Raw genomic sequence first — 19,768 nt, 5'->3', positions numbered from 1 at the left:
TCTAGAAATATTCGGTCAGCTCACAAGACTTAGCAGACCTGCACTCCACCTCTTGCATGAGTGTTTTAAAGTGAATCCAACTGAACAATATGTACCTTGAGCACAGAGTTCCCTTAGAAGTGAGGGCAGATGGCCCTGTAGTTATATTTTCAGAAGCAGTAAGATAGCTTGATAATGCTGCTTCTCAGCTCCTGGAGCTGGAGACCAGATCTGCATGGATGGTGATTTATTTGAAAATGTGCTCCCTCCAGCCCACAGATGGTCCAGGCAGAGTCAGAATACTTGCAGTTACCATATTACCTCATCAAGTGAATCTCTGCTCTGCAGCGGGGCTGTACACTCCCATGTAGCAGCTTGTTATTTTAAATCGTATCTGCTCTCTCCTACTTCTAAAAGGCCACCAAGAAGACTTGTCACCAATCTCTTATGGAGCTAGAAGGAGGAGGAAAAGTGAAGTGTGAAGAGTAGAATATCACCTGCCATCTGGACAAAGATGTGATGAGATGTAAAGTTTGGATGCACATTTGTGGTTCTTGGTCGCATGCCAAGAGAGAGCTCAGCTACAATTATTTTAAAGCATTCCCAGACAGATGCAACCCTAGGTCATGGGAGAAGCTACATTGAGGCAGGCAGGCAGTGAACTCCATCAGGCTCTGTGCAAGGCATCATTGCCTGTGGGAGTGCTGCACTGGTCTGCACAGGGCTTATCCTTGAACAGAATCTCCATGGTAAAGACCTGTCCTGGGAATAAGAGTGTACTGGGATCAAGTGCTGTGGCATGAGGTTTGTGGTCAGAGAATCTCAGATATTCAAAGACATATTTAGCCTCTGAACTTTCATGGGTTTAAATGGGAATCATGTATTTGCATTTCACCTGGAAGCCCAAATGTCTTCAAGAATCCTGTGCCTTTGCACTTCCATATTGATTTCAATGCTGGATTTCTCAGTGCTGTTGGCATTAGAGGGATGTTGATAAAGCCCTGCTCTAGCTGAGGTCAGTGGGGAATGTAAAATGGGTTTTACTAGGTAAAGAGCACCATAAAGCAGATGCTCTTCTATAATGCCATCCTTTTTCCTGGGATGGAACAGCACTTTGTATATACAGACATAGTAAACAGGGTCCAATCGTTCCATGCTCTGCCTCCACAACCACAGTGAAATGCCACTGCTGATAGCTGTGCTGATATTTATGATTCCTACTTAATATGTTTTAAATGAGTTGATGAGCTCTAAGTATTAAGACTAACATCAGTAAGTATCCTGAGCCAGATTCTCTGGGAGGGAAGCCTTGCCATGCCATAGACTTTGGTGCATTTTAGTGCTTTTATCCCATCTGAAGATCTGGTTCAGTAATTGTGCAGAACATAAAAGAGAAACCCATAAGTGCTGTAAACAAAGGAAAACTGTTACTCTGGGAGTGTGTTAGTTAGATATTTCAACACTCATAATTAACATCCCTTTCCTAAACTGTGGCACAAACTACTTGCAGAATGGTTTTTTTCTTTTACTGCTTCTAGTTTCAGTGACTAAATTTATTAAGTCATTAGGTTTGCTTGTGGATTTGTGTATTTGCTGTTCTCCTTTGGGTTATAATAAAAGGAGATCTTGAGGAAAAAAAAAAAGAGATCTTTATTTATCTGGCAATTTTGAGAATGTTTTTAGGGAAATGGTAAGCAATACAAACAAGCAGCCCAGTCTGAGGGGACACTGAGCGAGCAGCTGGATTTGAACACAACAACAGCTAGTGACAGTGTTCTGCTGACTGCCTGGCTGGCCCTGAGCATTGCACATGGGAACCTGTCACCGTTTCTGCCATGGTCTGGAAACATCGGGGGGTTCTGGGGAGCAAACTGCTGGCTGTCATGATCAGAACACAGAAGCACCATGCTGTTGCTTCCGGGGGACCCTTTCCTTGCAGCTCCCAGCTGAGGATGTTCAGTGGCAGGGATGCTCCCAGACTGGTACGGCAGGGGCTGGCACTGCTTTCTTGAGCAGCACGAGGGCTGTCCACTGCCCTGGCAGCACTATGAACTGCACCAGGCTGGGTCAGCATTTTGTGAAGGAGCTGAGACCTCCAAGGGTGGCAGTGCATCTCTGAATGCCCTGAGGTCTCATGTCCACAGGTTTGACAGCAGTGCCTCTGCACTGATGTCTGTGGAACTTCTACAGATGTACAGAAATGCAAAGGAGAGTCCATCAAACCTGTTGTGTTCAAGGCCCAGAGGCTGGGTTAGATCTACCTGACCAGGGCAGGTGAAAGCTGAGGTGGATTAGGAAAAAAAATCTGTCCTCTCACAAACCGCCCCCGGCCTGTGCAGCAGTGAGAGACAGATGGGGTCAGACATTCCCAGCATCTCCCTGGAAGACCCAAGTGATATAGAGATTGGCTTCTGCCTGCAAGTCCCATCCATATTTCCATCTACAGATGGCAGAAGACACTACTGGGGTGAAGGCTAAATTAAACGTGTTGTTTTTCTACACCAAAAATAAGTTTTGGGGCAATCATGGTACCTTATACCCTCCCTGAGCGGGTCTGACCCAGTGGATCTCGGCCCCTGCCCTCCAATGGTAGTTGCATCCATTTAGCGCCTTTTGATTCCAAGTGTCATTGAATGTGGTCTTCCTAATTTTCTATGTGATAGCTATTGTGGGTTTTTTTAATAGACTGTGCAATTTCCAGTAAAACTAGAGTTAGCACAAACCAGACCTATGTTTGTTTTTTCAAAGCAAATCTAATTACTCTTCTTAATAGAATTGTCTTTTGTTCAAGGAATTGGATTGAGATGCAAAAAACAAGTTGCAAACAGATGCTAATCATTTTGCATGTAAATTACTAACATTTCTTTTACAAATATTTCATGCAGGTTTTTAGTTTAACAATTAAAAAAAAATTTGCTTTTCAAAACCACTTTCAGTAATGTCTGTAGACATTTAACAAAATACCTCCAGCTCTAAATCTCCAAGTAGTAAACAAATAAATGTATTTATTCACTTTGTATGCAAAAATAATTCATTCAAAGACACATATTTTACATGGAAGTTAAACCAGAGAAATTTCCTTTTTTTTTTTTTTTTTTTTGCTACAAATCACCAGCATGCTCATTAATGAGGAGAACTGGTGGGATTTCTGAGTGAGCTGAGTTCATGATGGTTCTGACAGGACTTTGTGCAGAAAATAAGAGTCACTGTTTATTTCTTTGTTTAAAGACTGAAAAAAGACCGGTGATTAAAAGACAAAGCCATCTGTCTTCTCACTGTCTTGTACCTGGTCGTGCTGTTTCAATCAAGAAGAGATTTGGAAAAATAATTGAGTGGAGTATGTTATAAGCCTGTTTCAAAAAGTCCCTGCAGCAAGTGAGGAAGTGAAGTGGGTGCTCATGACTGTGGTGTTTAACCTCTCTTTATCTGTAGGATGAAGAGAAAGTATTGGATATCAGGTCTGCCCATCTAGCAACAGTGAACAACAGTGACCTTGTCTTATAAATTAAACCAAAAAAATAAAAATAAAATCTTGCATGCCCCAGAGGTCTGGTCAACAGATCAATGATTTTTCAAAAATACCTTTGGTTATCTCAGATTTCAGTCTGTGCAGCAGTGGCTGCTACAAACTGCTTTGTTAGTGTGAAGCCTGTTGTGCACACCTGCACTTTCCTCTTTCTCCCCAGCTCTTCTCAGCCCAAGACAATTGAAACAGCAGTTCCCACCTGATTAGACATAATTGCCACAATTAATTTTGACAGTGAAGCTTGTACAGAGTTTCTGCCATTAATATCCCAGTAGCCTTTTGTTATTGGTAGCCCCAAAGCCATCAGCAAAAGGCACGTGATGAAACTAGATGATGCACTGTAGCTGAAGGCTTGCCATTGGCCACCAAGAAGATGTCAATGAAGAAAAATGTAAGGGTTTGTATGTTAAAGAGATTTGGAAGAGTAGCCTGCTCCTCTGTCCTGTCTCCTTTCTGGTCATGTGGTTCTTCCTTCTCCATCCTCTTTCTCATTGCGTCAAGTCCATACGTGGTAGTGGCCATGCCAAGGATTTGTGGTGCTCACACCTCTAAAGTCCCCGTGGAATGTCAGTTTGGTGGTAGGACGAATTGCATCCTGGTGTGTTTGTCCCCACATGGCACAGTTGTTGCTGGTCAGGTGATATACGTAAGAAGAAGCATAATAATGAGTAAACTCAGTATTATTTAACTAGAACTTAGCTGTCAAATCCGTGGGTTTTTTAAGCTGCTGAAGGGACAGAGCTGGGGTGTTTCTTAGTGGTGTTGCCATGGTTTGTGTCCTGAAGTGCTATTTCAACTGAATTGTGGGGGATGAGGAATCAACCAGCCAACTCACAAAACCCATGGGACGCTTTTGTTTGCTTGTGGGGGAGCTTAAACATTTAAAGGAAATCAATATTTCTTTATTCATTTTTTTCTTAAATCTTCATTGGGTTGATGTCTTTACATACATTTGCTTTAAAATAATAAAAGAATTTTGCTACTTTATTGGTACAAGTGGATATACAATACAGCATCTGCTTTTATGAACTACTGCTGCATGTCATAAAGTACTGTGCTGCAGTAATTTTAAAATAGATACTTAGCTGAAAACTTAATTTTCAATAACTTTTAATTAAAATATCTTTTTTTCTTTCTGAAACAACATTTTCAAAATTTATTAGCTTTTTTATTTCTTCCTCATTGAACATAGTCTTAGTTCCACATTGAAATTAAAACAGAAGAGGAAAATCCAGATATCTCATGCACAGCAAATTCCATATTTTGGTCAAGTTGGGAGCTAACCTTCACAGCATAACAGTTTTTCAGTCCCCCTAAAGGAAATTTTCATGATAAGTTTTTATGGGTAATGAAGGCATTGGAAAGGGGATTGAGTTGTCCAGTTTGTTTTGAGAGCTGCTGCCTGGCTGGTCCTGATGCCAAGGGGTGCCCCCAAGCCAGCCAGCACAGGCAGCTGCTGCAAACTGCCCAGTTCCTGGGTGAGCTGTGTTCCTCCCAGGCAAGACAAAGCCTGGAGACAAAGAGCAGATTTAAGGCACGCTTAAACATCTTTGGGGAAGCTACTTCAAACACCATTTTATAGTGCTCTGAGTCATCTAGATCTCTCTTAACTTGTTTCACTCTTTTTAAAAAATATTTATTTCTTCAGCAAAGAAGACTCCCTCAGATAGGGCAATGTGACCTGTTGCACTGACGGTATTTTTATCTGTGGTGCTAATGATTGATGCCAAATTCACGTGTGCAGCACAGCTCTGCACTTTCTGCTGTGATTTATTTTCTGTGGCTTCAAGCCTGCAAGGATCCACGGGTCTGTTGCACACTGGATTTATTGTTAGACCAGCGACACTTTATATAACCCCAAAATCGCTTGGGAACACATACGTGAGTGTTGCTGAATGTTCAGAATGTTTGTTCTTAAGCAAGGTCTGCAGAAAATGTGTGGCATTACTCCAGAGGCTTTGTTCAGATATTGGTCATGGGTTTTCCATTGGCAAGAATGGAAGCTCCCAAAGACTTGGGAGTGGCAAAGGCTTGGGAGGGAGCATCGCTCACCTGTAGCAGCACCTGCCTTCACTCACAGGGCTTATAAATACCTTGTCTGGCACCTATTAGAAGGATTTTTTTTAAAAGCAGTTTTGCTTCAGAAAATGCATTTTCATTGTGGCTTGAACTTTTTTTGCAAGGATGTCATAGATTTTAGGAACCTTGTGGGAGAATTTGGCCAGGACAAGTTTTCTGCTCCAGATCGAATTCTGGGAAGAAAACCCAACCCACTAACAACCGCATCTGACTCAGTGAAGGTTTGGGAGCCCATTGCCACAGAATGCCCCGGCCAGCCAGCTCTTTTTTTAAAGAAATGTAATGCTTCTCTGCTGTAAAAATCCTGAAAAGTTACTGGGACACGACAAGTTCTGGTCCATAACTCAGTGTAGTTTCCTCCTGGAGACTTCATGCAAAGCCAGTGCAAGTGGCAAAGACACAGCCACTCTCACAGCTGGCATAGGCTCAGGGGATGTCTTGGACAGACCCACGTGTTCTCTGCTCTAGGGCAGGTGTGGAACCACTTCTCAGTATCTGAAGAAATACTTGTGCCAGAAATCTTTAAAATTACTTCTTTCTCTTTATTGAAAGATTTCCAGGCTTTGTGCCAACATTTCCTCATGTTGCTTTTGGAAGTAAATAGTTTACTTGCTTTTGTACTCCCATTTCTTTGAATCCACTTAAATGGTTCAATAAACTGCCCTTTGCCTATAAGAACTTGAAGAAACCTCAATATTTTAGACAATGAGCATTGCACATTTCTTCCCCATCATGGGGAAGATACGAGCAAAGGCAGGGGAAGGCATCAGGAACACCAAGGCTGTCTCTGCTTCTCAGCTCTATTTTTTCTAATTTTGCTTAGTATTCCAGTCTAAATCCTGGCAAATTCCTGACTTTTTCTGCACACTTTTCATACCTGTTCACTGTAGGCTGTTCTACAAACTGCTGCTCTGCCAGGGAAGGAGTTTTCTAGATGGGTGTGATTGCTGGGATCTGGCGTTGCTGATGCCTGTTGTTTTCTGTTGTTAACGAACTGCAATGCGTGACCGTTGTGTATCGCTCGGTGATGCCTAATTTAGAAGATCAGTGATTAATTCCTTCCATTGCTTTTTCTTCTCTCTCCCTCCCTTTCTCTCTCTCTCTCTCTCTCTCTCTCTCACTGCAGGATGTTTTCACACCAGAGTGCAAATTTAAAGAATCTGTCTTTGAAAACTACTACGTTATTTATTCTTCCACGCTGTACCGGCAGCAAGAATCCGGACGAGCGTGGTTCCTGGGACTCAATAAAGAAGGTCAAATTATGAAGGGAAACCGAGTGAAAAAAACCAAACCCTCATCACATTTTGTACCCAAACCTATTGAAGGTATGGAATCCGCCCACTCTCTCCATCAGTGGGGTATGGGAAGGGGGAGTTTGCAACTTCATATTTATGGTTTCCTGTATGGGGGTGTTGGGCTGCAAGACCAGAAAGCAAGGAGAATATGTATAACACTTCAGATATGTGCTGGGCTTCACTGTTAGCATTTAATCTGTTTTCTTTCCCATATAATAAACTTTGCACATTGTCCCAAAGGGGTTTCTTAGCTTTGAGATGCTAAAGGGTGAATTTAAAAGCCTGGCAACATCAGAAATTACTGGAAAAGAAAATCAACCATTGAGCAGCCAGCAGTTCAGATGGAAGCTGATCATAATGTTGGGTTCTCTGTGAGGATTTTACCAGTGTATTTCAGTAGGTTTCCAGTCTCATGTAGAGTCAGTAGAGACCAGATTTATCCCACCTGATTTTAGACTTTGGCACTCTGTTTATAGTAACAGAAGAAAAATGCATCCTACCAGCACAGCTGTGGATGTACTTTGTATGTCTACCCTGAGATGACTTAAATCTGTTTTTTCTCGCATGTAAAGACATCCTAATTAATCACCAGGGGTAGAGAAACCTTATACTTGTCCAAAGTTAGATGGGATGCTGTCACGCCATATGTCTTCATCGCAGTGAGACTTCAGTGAAAGTCATGGAGCTGAAGTTTTGCCCTCCTGCTGATGCCTGTACACTGCTGAAGTGTGCCTCAGGCTCCTGCCAGGGCATTTTGCTTTTTGTGGGCTGGCCCCTGATAAATGGAGAGATGTACTGTGATGACCCCAGTACTTAACAGATACTAACTTGACTCTGGAAACAACTCTTTTTCTGCTGCTTGGGAAAAGCACTACTTCTTGATCCTGAAACTAGGTATGCCTTTCTGACCCCATCTCAGACCTGCCAATTGCCACCTCAGGGACACAGCAGTTCAGAGCTGGCCTTGGCTGCATTGCTCTGTGCTCCCTCTCGCTATCCCCATGTTGGCTGTGGGAGAAGGGATGAACTGATGTTCTCCTAACAGGTACCATTCACAAGTGGTAGAGGCCACAGCCAACTCCACACAGTAATATCTGTTTTAAAAGCTTCCCAGCTCAGGCACAGGGGCAAGCAAGTGTGAGTGAAAGGCCAGTTCAGGAAGGCAGGTTGAAAACATGTTGGACCACTGAAGCAAAGCACAATGAGAGAAATTCATTGCAGCATTCCCAGAGTATCTGTGGCCTTTGCACGGGAAATGGATGTGTTGAAAGGGCAGAGAACAGCCTGGAGCTGCTTGTCCTGTGCTTGTTTTCAACAGCCTTTCTGAGGCATTAGTGGGATTAGAGCCCTTAGCCCTCATTGAGTTGTGCTAAGGAACAGGGCCTGCTTCAGGCATGGAGTCAGTCATCAGCTTCTCTTTTACCTTGGCTGGGAGAAGAGTCTTTTGCAAGTGCCAGCTTTCACAGCTGCGTTTTCAGCTCCTTCTGGTATTTCTTTGCTGCCTGGCTGGGTGTTGGCACTGATCAGCGAGTTCCTTTTGAATCCAGGCTTCTTTTTTAATACAGCATGCATGGTGTCTGCCGAACGGCTCAATAGTTGTCTTCTGCATGCATTAAACTAGGCCATTCCTGCGGCTCTCCTCATGGAAAGCCTTGTCTTAATAGAGGTGCCTGACCCCCAGCAGAGATCTCATTGCAGCAAATGCTGCTCTGGCTTTCATTTTGAAAAACCCATCCCAGCCCGAGAGCTTCCCTTTCCCGCAGTTGCATCCTCCCACACTTGCTTCAATCACAGCTGTCACATAACCTCCCGAGCGAGTGAGCGCTTTAGAAGTTGGCAGCCAAATTAAGGGCTCCTCCACTCCTTCCCTCCTCCACATGCTTTGCAGTCAGCCTCTGTGAGCGCTGCTGCATCAAAGAGCTGGCAGTCTCCCAAGCCAAGGCACGTGTCAGCTTCCCAAAGCATTCAGCTGTCTGGGACTGTGACTCCAGACGGAGGACTCTGTTCCCAAGCCCAAGATTCATTGTAGGTAGCAGAGGCTTGCAGGGAGGGTTGGAGTAAAACGCGCTCATCTCCACGTGACTTCTCTTTGCTGCATCCATCAAAGTCCCCGCGAGCAGAGCTTGCAAGAAGAGATGTTACAGAAAAGGGGCAATTCCTACCCTGTTTTAACAGCTTCTTTCTTTGTCATGACTCTAAGAAAATATTCAAAGCACTCTCTTGCTCTGTTTGCATGTCCCTTCTGCAGAATGCTGTGGTGTGCCCCAGCGTGTGGGCTTTGCTACTTATTCAGGCAGCAGCTTCCATCCACAGGAACTTTGCAGCTTCCATCCACAGGAACTTTGCAGCTTCCAGCCACAGAAACGCCCCCAGGTTTCCTCTTTCTCAATCCGGTGCTGCCACCAGCGTTAGCCCTATCACATGATGGCTGACACAGGAATGTATGCAAGGAGAAATCTGCTTCCCTGGGAAGGAGAGGTGTCACATACATTGCTAGGAATCACTTCACCCACCATTTCAGTGGCAGTTATTGTTGAGATAAAACTTCCCAGTTGTTTGTGATGAACAGAAAAATTGTGCAGCAGTTTAGCGAAGAGAGTGTTTGCAGGGAAAGGAAACACGAAAAGCCCAGATTGCTCCCCGAGCTCTTTTGATTCCTGTTGTTTCGTCCTGCTTTCTGAAATCAGAAGTCTTGTTGAAATTGCAAATGGGCAGAAAACTAATACATGAAGAGGAAATATCCTCATAGGTAATATCAAAGTACTACATGTGTGTGCATGTGCATATATACACTGTAGTATCTCTATATGGATGTATGTTATCTGTGGCTTTCAGCAGCTACAGCTTTCTGCTGTGCTAAACCCACAGAATGTTTTCACTTCTGTAGGTTTCCAGGATGCTGTAGGTATTCTGTACGAAAGTCAACAGATACCAACTGGAAAAGTTTTGGGTTTTGGTTGGTAGGATCTGTTTGTTTTTTGAAATAGGATTAAGCTTAATCAATATGAAAGCAGAAAAAACTTACTAAGTAATAACAGGGGAGACGTTAAGTTCCTCTCCCATCTGTGCACAGGCAAAGCCAAGGAAAACAGCCTGGTAGGCAGCAGTTGATGTACTGTGTGGTGCCAGTTTTGCTTAAAAACACACATACGCAACACATTTCTTTTGATATTTTTATTTCTGATCACTGATCTTTCAAGCTAAATGAGCCCTAAAGTATAGACATATAGATTGAACTAGACTGCACAAAGAACAAGCTTGAGTATAATTGTCACTTGGACACAAGCAGTGTTTTAGAGCAATTTCAGTCTCCTTAAGTGTCTGTAATGATTAGTGCGGGACAAACCCTACCATCAGCAGTGCCTCTTGTTCTTCTAAATATCCTAACCCATCTCAAACAATGGGAGATGTTTCCAGTCACTTAAGTGAGAATATTGTCAGATTCTTATTGTGGATGTGCTCTGTTGCTTATATTTCCTTCTTGAGGACAAAATTTCCACATTGCTCTCCCGCAGGCACTTCATTTCCTCTTTCACCTGGCTGAAGCTAGAAAGCATTTTTGGTGGCTAATCTGGCCACAGAAAGCAGAAAATCTCTTCCTCCCTCTAAGTCAGCAGAGCAGCCCCTAACTCCAGATTTATGGTGCTTCAGCCCTCATGATGTGAACACCTCTCAAATATGAAGGTGACCTGTTAATGGCTAGTCTGGATCCATTTATTATCACTGACAATCCAAGCAGCCAGATCTTCCCGGTGTGATTCCTCAGGGATGCAACATCCAAGTTTTCTTAACGTAGAGTCCTCAGATGTTGTAAAGAAGTACAAGGCACTGTTGAGTAGGAAGATGTGATAGCCCTAGTGAAAATGCTTCAAAGGTATCAGCTTAATCCACAAAGCATAGAGTCATAGAAAGGCTTGGGTTGGAAGGGACCTTAAACATCATTTGGTTTGACACCCCTGCCATGATCAGAGATGCCACCCACTTGATCAGGTTGCTCAGGGCCCCATCCAGCCTGGCATTGAACACTTCCAGAGGTGGGGCATCCACTTTATCCGTCTTGCTAACACAGCTCCTCTCTTGGGTCTGTCTTTCAAGTGAGCAGGCTTTGGTATGTTTTCTATCCCACACTAACTCACTTGTTCATCTGTCAGACTCCCAGCAATCTTATTAGATGGCAAATGTGATGTATTTTGACCATGATTTTGGCTGGCTTTTTGTCATCATGTGCTACCTTTATTATCTGAACAAAATGTGATTCCACCTGGCAGCATCTTTCACGTTTTACCACCGGATAGATGCGAGTTCAAATGCCTCTGAAATGCATCACCTAGGACTGTGTTTAGAACACAGTAATTAGAGACAGAATACGAGGGTGCCTAATCACTCACTCCCTCCTGCCCCTGACTGCTGCTGCTCAGACAATTAATTCTCTCCACTGGAGCATTAGCTAATGCAGCCGCTCCTGCAGATACCAACACCCGGAGCTGTGGCATCTGTCAAGGGGAAGAGCCTGTCTCTGGGCTACCTGCCACAGGATGTGGGCCCAGCCCTGCCCAGACCCCGGCCAGGCTCCATCAGTGTGTGGTGATCCTGCAGGGCTGGCGAGCTGCCCACCTGCTGAATGGCAGCTTAGAAAAATTTTGGTTCCTCCTAACTTGTGAGAGTATGGGGCAGGGAAAGCCAGGAGTGAAGATGGATGGATGGGATATTTCTAAGGTGCTTAATAAGCTTTTTGACATATTCTAGAAAAAGGAAATGGAATCTGTTACATCTTCTGAATCTCCTCAACTTGCAGTGATGCCAAGTGAGAAATACTAGGGTCAGGACACAAAATATTGATTCCTAAACTCAGGCAGTCCCTGGATGATTTCAGTGTCATCATGTAGGTGATGTGCCAGTGCCATGCCTGGGAAGCAGAAATGAGACTGGGATCCTGTGCCAGCATGTAAGCAAGAGATTGAGCTGTTTGTGGGTGACAGGAAGCTCCCTCCATTTGCCTTCAGAAAAAATGGTCCCTGTCGTGCCCGTCCTCTTCACTTTTACCCCTAGTCTCCTTCCCAATTTGTGAGTCATTTTTTGTGAACATTTTTTCCATGTGCCTGTGAATAGCAGGCACTGCTGGTTAGCAAGGGAGCAGGGAATCAAAAGCCACAAGAAACAGACATGGGCACAGCTCATGAACGGCACTGCCGTTCACCCCCTTCCATTAATGCCTGCAGCTCTTCAGCAGATCAAGCTAGCAGCACTTTCCAATTAAAGCATGAATATGGATGTGTTGATTGGAATCTAGGGCATAGGAGCTGATTATCTGATTGAAGCTCCAAAGCATTAGCTTGGTTTCCAGACATTAAGGGCTGTATTTGGCTTGGTGTGTGGGTGTGGGTGGGTGGGAGAAGCAAGGCAAAGCAGGGAGGAACTCTTGTTCTGGTGGAATTGCTCATCCTTCCAAAGCTCCTTGTGCTCTGTGCACCAGCAGACCTCCCAGGCGTCTGGGCATGCTGACTGTCGCACTGCTGCTAGTTTAACCTCAGTGCAGGTGACAGGACAGTGTGCCTTCACACACACACAAACACCAAAGAGACCTGCCAGTGAGTGCTGCCAGTCCTGAACCACAAAGATGAACTTCAAAGCTGGGAAGATCTGGGCACTCACAACAGTCCATTTGCAAACACCCCCCTCCCTGGTCCATGACTAACATCTCTGTGCATGAGTCACGCTCAAGCTTCCTCAGTACAGAGAGTAACAAGCTGCAGTCCAAGAACTTGTGTTGCACAACACGTTGGATTGTCCTTAAACCCCCCCCGTGTGTCCATGTTCACACACATCCATGTATCCACGTGCACACACACCCATGTGTCACGGTGCACGCGGATTTGCAGCCACTGCTGAACAATGGCCATAGCTCAGCACACGTGCACAAGCCTCTTGTGTAGGAGAGTATCCAGGCACTCTCTTGTGCAGGATGCCATGTAAGTACTGCATACACTGATACTGTAGGTGTATCTAAATACTGAAAATATGCTTGTGTTATGCTGCTACAGATTTTCTGGCATGGGCTGTTGGCACAGCCTGTCTGGTACAGAGGCTTTGACAGCTCTGTCTGAAAAGCTGAGTGTAAGCAGCCTCCAACCATGCCCCACATCAGTACTTGTATCATGCACTAGACTGGAAGATAAACTTATAATTCCTGCCCTATTTGCTTGCTACATACAGGGTTTCCTTTTTTTGGTAGCTGCAAATGTTGTTTACTTCTGTAACATGGTTTATATTCATTACTCTGTGGGCCTTGTTAGCAGCTCAATGTTTTTGCCCAAAGGCCATGGTCAGGCCAGGGAGTTGAGGAAAGGCAACATGCCATGGTGCTACTGCTGCAGGCTTTGCTTGTACTCAGCCCTTGTGGCCCAGCCCGATGGGATGTTGGGCATGGGTGTGGGTGAGATGAGCTTGGTACATGTAGCTGCCTGGGGGAAGAAGTTATGGAGGTCCCTCCACCTCCGACTTGGGACCAAGGAGGTCAGGATGAAGGCAACAGTGCACTTGAGGCAGAACTTTGTGTATGGAATGTCAGGGGCACTGAGGCAACACTGCCACAAACACCTAATTCTGCTGGGCAAACATCACATCAGAGAATAAGGTCAGTAACAGAAGTGATGTACATCCTCGGTGCTTATCAAAGGCTCTGCAACTCAGGATAAGAAATCGCAAGGGCACAGGTGTTCCTCAGTTGTTAAACATTTCATACTTTCTTTAAGATTTTATTAGATACATTGCCACCATCACCATGTTGTTGAGTGACACTCTCCAAGGTGTGAGGGGCAGCTCAGCAGCTGACAGGGAGTGAGAGTGTCCTTTTCTGTCTGTTGCTGCCATGCTACACACTGTCCTTGCAGCACGTGGACAGCATCAATAGTCTGGGCATGATGGGCAGTCCTGGCATTGCTCATCTTGGCCCAGGCCCATGGGATAAGTCCTTCATTTTCTCTTTTTTTCTAATTTTCATCAAAAATATCTCCAGTAGCAATAAGAGTTGGCAGAGCAGTACCTTCTTTGAGCCCAGTGCTGGAAGGCCCAGTGTGTGTCTGTGTTTAAACTGCTTTGAAAGCCTTGCATGAAAAATACTCTATGGGAAAAGTAATATTTTTTCACTGCTCGTATATTCAATTCAATATCTTTCCTGTTAATACACAGTTGACTGCACTTTATCTCTGTCCTGTATTGTTGCACACTGCTATAACTGTTTATCTAGTCAGGAGTAAAAATGCAGAGCAATAATGTCATTTGCAGTCTGCCTCTAATTGCTGGGATTTATTTGCAAATCAAGGGAGGTTATAAATACAAGTGCTTACATCGCCTTTTCATAGATAGGGTCTTTTTTTTCATTACTTCAGATAATTTTTGAAGTTTTGTTCTGGTTGATTACCCAGAACCAAACCCTGATGGACTCTATCCTGTGTTGGAGCTCTGTGCCATTGTTTGTGATGTGATAGCTTTACAAAATGAAGTAATGCACAATCATTTCTTTCTATTCTAATTTTTGTAAAGATCCAGACATGACATTGGCAGTCTGAACTTACCCTATGTTCTCAACTCCAGTGTGCCTGCCCTTGAGATGCCTCACTATTTCAATCACATCTACACCCTGCCACATTTGCAGTGAGCTCATCAGAGATGCTCCCCATTGGTGTGAGGCATTGAGCTGCTCAGCCCATGCCCCTGCTCTGGCACACCTCACATGGCACAAGGACAGCCATGAGGACTTAGTCCACATGGTGAGTTGGATAAATGCTTTGTGCTGCACATGGGGACATGGGCATGAGCCATGCCTTGGGCAGACGTTGCCTTCTCTGCCTGTCTAGGTTCCAGCAAGTACATTTTTATAGGATACACATTGCTTAGCCAGGGTCTGGAGGGAAGGTTCCCTCCATCCACCCTGTTCTTAGGTGCTGCCACATGACCACGCAAAGCAGGGATGGGTCCTGGCTTGCTGTCACTGAACTCATCCCTGTGTGTCCCCTCATGGCCTTGGCCTTGTCTGGTTGTCTGATTTACAGAGGAAAAAATAAGAAGTGCTGAGAGCAGATCTCAGCTCTTGGCTGATGGAGCCAAATGAGCTTGAGTCACCAATTCCATATCCAGAGCTCAACACCCAGAAGGCTTGGATGGCTCAGACGCATGTGTAGTTTTGTTTTAAGTCTGTCAAGGGGTTTTTTTGGAGATTGAGGGCTGGGAACCAGGTAATTCTTGGACCTGTTGTTAGATAATGATCAGCATCTCTAGACAATACATGGTTCTATGAACTGGAATGTTTATTTTATACATGTGAATATAACATGAAAAAATCATAAAGCACAGAAAACCTAGAAAGATTTATCTGTGAGCAATCCCCTGTTTCTCTCTGTGCCTTTGGAAGAATCCTGAGACAGAAGCAGGAGCAGCAGCGAGGGCAGGTAACAGATCCTGCTGGGTAATGGGATTTATGGCTGGGTCACTGAGGTTTCTGTGTGTGTTTGTCTTGGGCTGGAATTTCAGCCTCATATACAAAGAAATAATTCATTATGGTCACGAATGCCTGTGACTTCATTGCTGTTAATGGATGTCTTTTCTGTTTGCAGTGTGCATGTACAGAGAGCCATCGCTGCATGAAATTGGAGAAAAACAAGGACGCTCAAGAAAAAGTTCAGGGACACCAACCATGAATGGAGGCAAAGTTGTTAACCAAGACTCGACATAGCTGACAAATTCCCTCCCTTCTTCCAACTCCTCCCCTCCCACCCACCTACCCACCCCACCTGGCGAAACCACACTGAGACGATGACAACTGAGCAAGGCAGGACCTACTGGTAGAGGCTAGGAGTGCGAACTCCAGAATCTTTCTTTGTGTAGGACGAGAAAATCGAATCCCAGATCCTGCCTGTTGCAACGTTTTAAAAAACAAAAACAACAACAAACAACAACAACAACAACAAAAAAAGTGAAGAAAAAAATGTTTTAAATCAGGACTCCATTAACATTTTCAAAAGCAAACTGTTTGCTCTGTGATCAAAGGGGGAAAAAAATCTCATCTCTGCATAATAATAATAATAACAACTAATAAATATAATAATAATAATAATAAAGATGTTACCTTTAAAAATAAAACAAAGCTTTTGGAAAATTGAACTTAGCATATGATGTGAGAGAAACACGTGGGAAATGCAGCCTGGGACTGTGCTTTCTGTCTTATACTTTCACCTCACATTCACACCACTGTTTTTAACACCCCTGCTTCCCTGGGGATGGATGGGATTTTTTACAAAGCAGGAAAGGTAGGGATAGATTATGACCCTGTTTGCTGTGCTATCAGTAAAATATGGCCTGTCCGAATTAGGAGTCTGACAGTTATGGGCAATGAAGTAGCTACTCTGTATTCAGCTTTTTCCATCTGCATTCAAACACTGCGTAGTTATTTGTTGCTAATGTCATTCCGTGAGTATGTTTGACCCAAGTCTGGCATTTTATGCCTTTTTATCATAATTATTTATATTTATAGGCTTGTTTTACTGTATTAGTTGCAGGGGGCATTTCGGAAATGGGTTTTCAGGTCGCACAGGATGAAGTGATCATATTTTTTAGGGGAGAGTTAGGAGATAAAGGGAAGGACTGATAGCTGCTTGTTTTAAAATAGGAAACAGAGCAAGAAACGCTACTGAAATCCTTACTGTCAGATGGAAATGGTGAGGCATGTGCTGTATGAGTGCGTAACGCAGGGATTTCAGTGAGGGAAGGAGGGGTGTGGGGAGGGAGCAGCTGTGGGGGAACATGGGTGGTTGTGCCTGTCCAGCTGTGCCAGGGCAAGGACATGCTGCCATGTCCTTCCAGCAGCTGGGGTCTCCCTGAGTGTTATGGCTCCACACATATCATGTTTGACACATGTTCAAAGCCAAAGCTACAAACCCCTCTAATCCACAGCCTTACCACTGCCAGGACTGTGATGGGATGAGGCCCTCTGAGATGCTGCAGCAGCCTGGGTGTGGGCACATATCTTGCCAATTCCAGGGCTGCAGATGCTGGAGAAGCACTTCAGAGGTAACGAATTCACAGATTGGGAAAGGCAAGGAAGAGGGCAGTGGGGTGAGGGATGCCCAGCACTGAGCCCACCTGCAGTAACAAGGGCATTAGTGGGGATTTGCCAGGCTCTTCCTGTCTGGACCTCTCCTTGTAGTTTGGAGGGCAGCAGTGAACCACACACCCTTGCTCCTGGGTGGAACTGAAGCAGGGCAATATGGGCAGAAACCTCTTTCTCTGACCATACGCATTAACTTCAGTCTCTGACCTCTTTCAGCACCCAGGACCTGCAGGCAGGAGGGTCAAATGGCAGCAGCAATACAGCTGCTGTTACAAAAACAGGCACTGCCCTCGCCAAGGCACCTGGGAAGCCTTTGCTGCTCAGACCATGGGCTTCTGTAAGAGGTGAAAAACAGAACTGATGGGTCAGAACGGCACTTTATACAAGGGGAACCAGCCTAAAGCCTTGCAGTTACAAGCCGGGTGGGAGAGTTTGTGTCATTCATAAGTGACACACCAAATACTACCTCAACTGTTGAGGCTCCCTGCCAATGCCTCAGCTGGCCGGTGCCACACACACAAAGCTGCTGTGACTGTGGGAGAGGGGATTGCCAGGGCTGGTCGTGATGTTCCTGACCTGGGCGCCCCCGGCCCCACGGCACTCGTCAGCGCTGGGGTGTGTCAGGGCTCGGTGAGCAGCTCTGTACAGGCGTAGAGCAAGTGGGGAAAGCAAAGACACAGCCAAATTTCAAGGTTATGGAAGACTCCCAGGATCAGCATGAAGGAATGAATTTCAAGCATGTCCTTTTGTGTTTTGAAAAGCTGAAACCTTGAAATAAAGGGCCTCTTGCCATGGCTCTGCCACTTAGTGCTGCACCTGTGAGTAGCCCCCAGTGCTATAGGTTATCTGGGGCTGCCAGTCATGCTGGAGAGACTTACTGTTGCCCTCTAGTCTCACAACACTGGGGCAAGGTCACAAACACGTGCTCAGCTTGGGAACACACACCCAGCCCCATCTAATTCATTGCCTACATTTCAGCTCCCTCACAAACTAGATAGCACCCCAAGTTAAGGCGTGGGGGAAAAGCTTACTCACTGGAGATGTACATTCAAAGAAATGGAGTCTCAAGACCAACACATTGAGATAGCAGGTCCCTGAACTAACCAAGCACCAAACACCAGGCTGTGGTTTTAGTCACTGAGCCACAGCCTTTCCAACTGTCCTTGTGGAGGGGAAGTGCAGCACCTACCACGGAACAGAACACCCACAGCACACCATGATACCACAAACCTCTTCTGCACCCAGCCACCAGCAACTTGCCTAGGGCACTGATGTCATCAAGAGCAGCTTCAGCATGAGAGCCTTAAAATTGCTGTAACCTTGTGTGCAGGATACACTTTGCCTGAGCCCCAGGAAGCTGCGGACAAGAGCAGATCCAGTCCTACCATGTGCTGATTTTTCCATTGTGCAACTCACCACTCTCCATGGTGGGTTTTGTCTTGTTAAGAGTCTTTGTCCAAATCATTACAGGAGTCCCTGGAAATGCCATATTCAGGCCTAAATGACAAAATAATCTGCTCCTTTGGTCCATGGTGTTTGAGCTAATCACTCCCATGTGACACTCACTGAGCTTGCCCAAAATGAGAGCCAATTGCTCCTGCTTTCACCCAGCATCTGTGCTGCCTTGGAGCAGGTCTTCTGCCATGTGTTGAAGGTAAGTGCTGGCTTTCCATGCTGCCTGCTTAGCCCAGGCAAACTGTGAGCCACATATGATGGCATAAACCATGATAAAAATTCTCCCACATACCTTAGGAACCCTCCCACATAGCTGTGATTTTCTTGACCTCAAGGGAGCTGCAAAAGTCATCTTGTGGTGTAATGCAGGGACACCTGACATCATGATAGCCCAAAAACCAGTGAGGCTGCACAGCCCAGCTCCCTAGTGTCCACAAGCACCAGCTGCTGACCAGGAGCTGCTTGGCTCCAGGTGTCTCAATACCCTCCATATGCCTGGGATAGTTTGGGGAGATCCACAGATTGCAGGTGCCATGTAGGGCTTCATGCATTTTTTTTTTTACACAAGTACCTTGCAAGCTTACTCTTCAGGCCATATCTTGAGGTGATGTGGATTTTGTTGATTACCCATCTGCCTCTTCCCAATCTGCAGGGAAAAGGGGAATCCACAGAGACTGTTTTGCCTTTTGAAGTTCCTACAGCCTCTTCATTGCTTCTTTCTGTTCTTGCTCAGTGTTAAAGTCTAGCTGAAAGTCTAGCTGAGTGACGTTTCTTTTGTTTCTTTAGCCACACATGCCACAACCATTTAGAGAGCTTTGTGACTCAGTTTAGCAATATAGTGACTACAACCCTTGTCTGGCTACAGATGACAAATTCCCTTCCTAGCTATGTTGGCATGGCATTGGGCAAATATCTAGCACAGGAAACAGCAAAGAAAACTAAATGATAAAAAAGAAAGATGTTTTCGTCTGACTTGGCCCATGGTTACTGTTAATTCTGGTCAGCCTGCAGCAAGCCTTTGCCCTCTGAGTAACAGATGCTGCTATAGAAGAACTTGGATGTTAGAAGACAACAGTAGAAAATACTTCACAGAAATATGGGTACATTTAAAGCATTCATTTTGCTTCACCCTGTTTTTAATTGTGATGTTGACATGGTTCTGGCAGTACATGCTGTGCAACGCAGCTCCTCTGTCCTATGCATCAAGGGCAAAACCTGTTAACATGGCTCCTGCTTGGACCATAAGGATTTTCCTAGGAAAAAAAAGCAGAAAAAGCTACCAGTAGAACAAGTGTGCCATACTGCACCAGCAAGTTCTGCCATGAGTGT

The 19,768-nt window shown here is 45.0% G+C and overlaps 1 protein-coding gene across 5 annotated transcripts in view; it reads left to right on the top strand.

The window, feature by feature from the left end:
- Nucleotides 1-16,038, top strand: part of FGF12 (fibroblast growth factor 12) — a 221,578-nt gene extending 205,540 nt beyond the window's left edge. For all 5 annotated transcript variants that reach the window (XM_064666235.1, XM_064666234.1, XM_064666236.1 and 2 more), the window contains 2 exons: nucleotides 6,711-6,909; nucleotides 15,492-16,038. In XM_064666235.1, coding sequence (XP_064522305.1) covers nucleotides 6,711-6,909; nucleotides 15,492-15,610 — 318 coding nt within the window. In that variant the 3' untranslated portion in view covers nucleotides 15,611-16,038. The remainder of the gene's footprint in view (nucleotides 1-6,710; nucleotides 6,910-15,491) is intronic.
- Nucleotides 16,039-19,768: the final 3,730 nt, after the last annotated feature.

The sequence above is a fragment of the Pseudopipra pipra genome, chromosome 10 (genome assembly GCF_036250125.1).
Source record: "Pseudopipra pipra isolate bDixPip1 chromosome 10, bDixPip1.hap1, whole genome shotgun sequence".
In the NCBI taxonomy this organism is placed as follows: Eukaryota; Metazoa; Chordata; class Aves; order Passeriformes; family Pipridae; genus Pseudopipra; species Pseudopipra pipra.
The sequence above is the reverse complement of the archived record's forward strand: the minus strand, read 5'-3'. Positions and strand labels throughout refer to the sequence as shown.